This window comes from Castanea sativa, chromosome 9 (assembly GCF_040712315.1).
Source record: "Castanea sativa cultivar Marrone di Chiusa Pesio chromosome 9, ASM4071231v1".
In the NCBI taxonomy this organism is placed as follows: domain Eukaryota; kingdom Viridiplantae; phylum Streptophyta; class Magnoliopsida; order Fagales; family Fagaceae; genus Castanea; species Castanea sativa.
In genome coordinates this window covers 16,668,457-16,673,158 of record NC_134021.1, presented here as the reverse complement: position 1 = coordinate 16,673,158, position 4,702 = coordinate 16,668,457, and the positions used below count along the sequence as shown (strand labels likewise).

At 39.1% G+C, this 4,702-nt stretch overlaps 1 protein-coding gene across 1 annotated transcript; it reads right to left on the bottom strand.

Moving 5' to 3' along the window:
* Positions 1 to 434: 434 nt before the first annotated feature.
* LOC142608838 (uncharacterized) lies at positions 435 to 1,472 on the bottom strand. The gene has a single exon (XM_075780501.1). The coding sequence runs from the start codon at positions 1,470 to 1,472 to the stop codon at positions 435 to 437; it is 1,038 nt and encodes a 345-aa protein (XP_075636616.1).
* Between the last annotated feature and the right edge of the window lie 3,230 nt (positions 1,473 to 4,702).

Genomic DNA, 4,702 nt, shown 5'->3' with positions numbered 1-4,702 from the left:
ATCTTATGCCGAAAGTGGCCCGAATGTAGAACAGATAAGACAGCACTTGTTACATCATCACCTACTATATGCCAGAATTTTTGAAAAAAGAACGGGGACATACCATCGGGTCCTGGAGATTTTGAGGGGTGCATGCTGAACAGAGCATTTCTAACCTCTTTCGGTGTGTAGGGTTGAAGAAATGTATGGTTCATATATGGGTGGACCACCTTATCCACCGAGTCCAAGACCGACTCCAAATTTGCTAGGTTTGATGTTGTGAACAAGGTCTGACAATAATTTTCCACCACTCTAGCTATGTCAGCATCTGATGTACTCCATTGTTCATGCTCATCCAAGAAGCCATGGATATGGTTCTTTCGTCTTCGTTGGCTGGCTCTCTGATGAAAGTATCTTGTATTTTTGTCTCCTGCAAGAAGCCAAATAGCCCTAGATCACTGCCTCCAAAACAATTCATCCTGTAAGAGCAAACAATTGATCTCATCCCGAACTTTGTGAATCTGGTCTTGGTTTTCAGCTAGGTTCATAGATGTTAGTGTTTCCAATTCTGCATACTTCAAGTCAATTTGCTCCTTCGAATTGCCCAAAGTTTGACTCCACCTCACCAAAGCCATGCGGCAAGCTTTTATTTTTTCAAACAATTTGTACATAGGACTACCCGTGAGGTGCACTCCTTCCCATGCCCCACGGATCACCCCCTCACAAGCGGGATCTGATGCCCACTTCTCTTTGAACCTCTTTGGCTTTCTTCTCCTTCTTGTAACCTGTGTGACTTCTTGTGTGGTAATCAAAATTGGCTCATGATCAGAGTATGCCGCATGGAGATGATGCACTCTTGCAAAAGGATAGATTTCCCTCCATTCAGTATTTGCACATGCCCGGTCCAACCTCTCTTGAACAAAAGCCCTTCCCGGTCTCCCATTCCTCCAGGTAAATATATTTCCAATGAAGCCAAGATCGCTCAACCCACAATGTAATAGTGCTTGGCGAAAGTCCTCCATTTGCCTAGGTGGTCTTGGGGGGCCACCTTGTTTTTCATCTGATGACAATATCTCGTTGTAGTCACCCACATAAAGCCACAACATAGAGTCTCTAGAGTGTAGATGCCTTAATAGCTCCCAAGACTCATGTTTTCGATATGCCTTAGGTCTTCCATAGAAACCTGTTATTCTCCAAGGTGTAGGTGAATTATTCATGATTTGGGCGTCAATATGGTTCAACGAAAAAGTTTGCACCTGCAAGTGAACACCTGGTTTCCACATCATTGCAAGGCCACCCACTCTACGGACACATGGAATTGCTAGCATAGAATCATAGTGTAAGTCAGCTTGAATGGTTTTCATCTCTTCAATTGTCTGTTTTGTCTCCATAAGAAACAAAATATCGGGAGCTTTCCCTCTCACCAAATGAGAGAGTACAGTGCCTGCACGGAGGTTCCCAAGCCCCCAGCGGTTCCAGCTTAGGACGATCATTGTGCTTGACGGGGCTGATCATCAGCCTCCATCGTTTTGATTTCAAAATTTTTTGCCGCTGCCCTTGATTTTTTCCTAGATTTATCATGTGCTTTCCCCTCCTGTGATCTTTTCTTCCCTATTTCTGTTCTGCCCGTGGGTGTTGTGGCATTACCTGAGGTTTCCCTAGCAATTTTAGTCCACTTAGGAGTCTTAGGTTGTGGGGTTTTGATTGGAGCACATGATCTCCTCTTAGAAACGTGTGGAACTAGGGCTTCACTTTGAGAATTTATTCTTGATTTTCCCATATTGCCCACGTACATTATTGGAACTGTAATAAAATCCTCAACTTGTACATCCACGTTCTTCTCCTTCCTATTTATTTCCTTACCGTTTGAACACTCATTATTATCCGGATTTATTTCTCTCATAAATCCTGTAGTAATTTCCTCCATAAAATCCGAATTAATGCTCTTCACCACGGTATTTTTGATCAGATTAGGCCTGTCCATGGGTCGGGTCGGTTCGGGTTTGGGCCTGGACCGAACCTGACCCGTTTGAATCAGGTGGCAAGATCTTAGACCCGCATTCGACCGAAATTCAGGTCGGACTTGGTGTTTCGGGCCGCAGGTTGGGCGGGTCGGAGTTGTCTGTTAGGCAAGTTTGGGCCATTAATGGGCCCAGATTTTTTTTGTTCAAATTTTTTAGCTCTTTTAGCCCAAATTAAGGAGTTTGTCAATTTAAAAAATTATTTGGGTGTCATACTTTCTGAATAAACATTTAATACAGATTGGGCCTCTGTTTTCCTTATTTTTTTTAAATGGGCCTTCAACCAAACTTAAATTAAGCTACTTCACTTATAATAAATATATTGGGCCTTCAGAACAAAAACTTCCTAGAAAAAATACCTCACCACAACACAAAATAAACCTATTTTTACATCTGTTAAGCATGCATACAATGACCACGAAAACTAAACGCAATATATATTGTAAAACCTGGTACCTGGACAAAGAGCACAACACCAGTAACACAAAATCCTATTTTCACCACGTGACTTCTTAAACAGCTAGTCAGCCACATTGACAAACCAAAAATTAACACAACAAATAACCTCAACAAATAACCTCAACAAAATAGCAAAACAATACACAACATGTGTATTTCCAACAACCACACAACAAGTAGAATTTCCAACAACAAATAAGCCAACCATAGCAAGCATAATCTACAGATTTATATTGTAATACACACATCTAGGCTGAGAAGCAAATAGATTACTGCAGGGCAATAAATCATAAGAAGGCAGTAACCAAGCTGGCTATAAAATGTTCCCAGCATTATAATTAATTACAACTATAAAATACCACAGGTATTTCCAAAAAAAATAGCTTTCCCCAAGCATTAAATGACAAATACTCAAGCTTATAACTAATAGAAAAGAAAACCTATATGATTCCTAGGATTTCTTTTCTATAAGTATTAAGACTAGTATTGTTAGAAAAGCAATTTACAAAAAAGCTTCCAAAATGTTCCCAAAAGGCTACCTCTACAAAATAATTGATTCCACCTACAAAAGGCAAGAAAATATTTAACAAGTTATACATTACTACCAAATAGAAGACCAAATATAAAGAGTAGCAAGTTTATAACAGTAAGAGGCCAAAGGCAGTAACATACCAAGTCAGTTATCAATTTTCAACCCTAATTAAGGGTCGTTTGCCTGAGCTAGAACCCAAGTTAGAGCTGGTACTTGCTGATGCACTTGATGATGATTGTTGATTTAAAACTAAAAAAGAAAAGGAAACAAATACAACATATTAAATTTTTTTTGAACATGAGACATTCAATAATAATTAATAGACTAAGTTCCAGAATTTAAACATATTACCTAAATCATGAAATTCCTCCTCCAATGCCTCAACCTCATCCTTTGATTGGCGATGAGAAATTGGTACTGTGGCTTGAAGCCAATTTTGTGCACATATAAGGTTTTGAACCATGAGAGGAGAGAGAGAACTTCGAAAAGGATCAACAATGCGGCCTCTGGTGCTAAATGCTGACTCAGATGCAACAGTCGAAACTGGTACAGCCAGCACATCTTTCGCCACTTTGAACAACATTGGGTACCAACTACAATTGTCCTTCCACCACCCTAGTACCTCAAAATTCACATCCCTTCTACCATCACAATTTTTAGCCAAATACTTTTCAACCTCATTACTACAACCTATAGATTGCTCAGCTTCTAAGAAAAGCTCATATCGAGAGTGAACCATCACATATGGATCACTAGCATCACCTACCATTTGGGTCCTCTCACTTCCACTTGGTTCTTGCACATTTGGGGAATTAATAGAGCAGTAAAAAGTATACAACTTCATCAAAAGATCTTTCACCTTATCAACCATCACTTTCCCCACTTCATTCCCACAAATTTTAGAAAAAGAAAACTTCAAAAACCTCAATTTTTTTCGTGGATCAAGAATCACTGCCACATACAAAAGAGGATTAATTTTATCACCTTCCCCCCAATACTTTTCAAATTTAGTTTGCATGTTTGTGGCTGTGTTTTTCAAGAGGGTGTTTTGGGATTTAACTAACTGAGAAATACTCTGAATAACAAAGATCTCGTCAAAAAAAGAATTTGAGGTAATATATAAAGAGCCAGAGAACTTCTTTGTTACATTGTAAAAAAGCCTCAAGAAAGTCACAAATGCCCTACAATTTTGGAAATCACTCATACAAGAAGATCCTAAACCACCACTATCTTCCTTGCTCCTAAAGTATGATGAATAACCATCATCTTCAAAGTCCATCCTAAGGAATACTTTCTTGAATTTTTCAGCAGTTTCTAACATAAGGTAAGTTGAGTTCCATCTAGTAGGTACATCTAGACAAAGAAGACTCTTGGACTCCATACCTAACCTCTCCATAAAATTCCTAAAGTCTGATTTCTATTGGGTGAGGACTTATCTCACAGCTTCCCGCACCCTAGCAACAGATGCATCAATTTCTTTTAAACCCTCACCAACAATGAGATTTAGGATATGGGCATAACACCTCATGTGCATGAACTCATTTTCTAAAACTGTCCCATTCCAATCGTTTGTTACCCTTTGCAAAAATTTAATAGTGGTTAAATTAGAGCTAGCATTATCTACTGTCAAAGTGAATATGCCATTAATACCCCACTCACGCAAAGACATCTCAATTTTTCTATCTATAGTCTCCCCCTTATGATCTTCAAC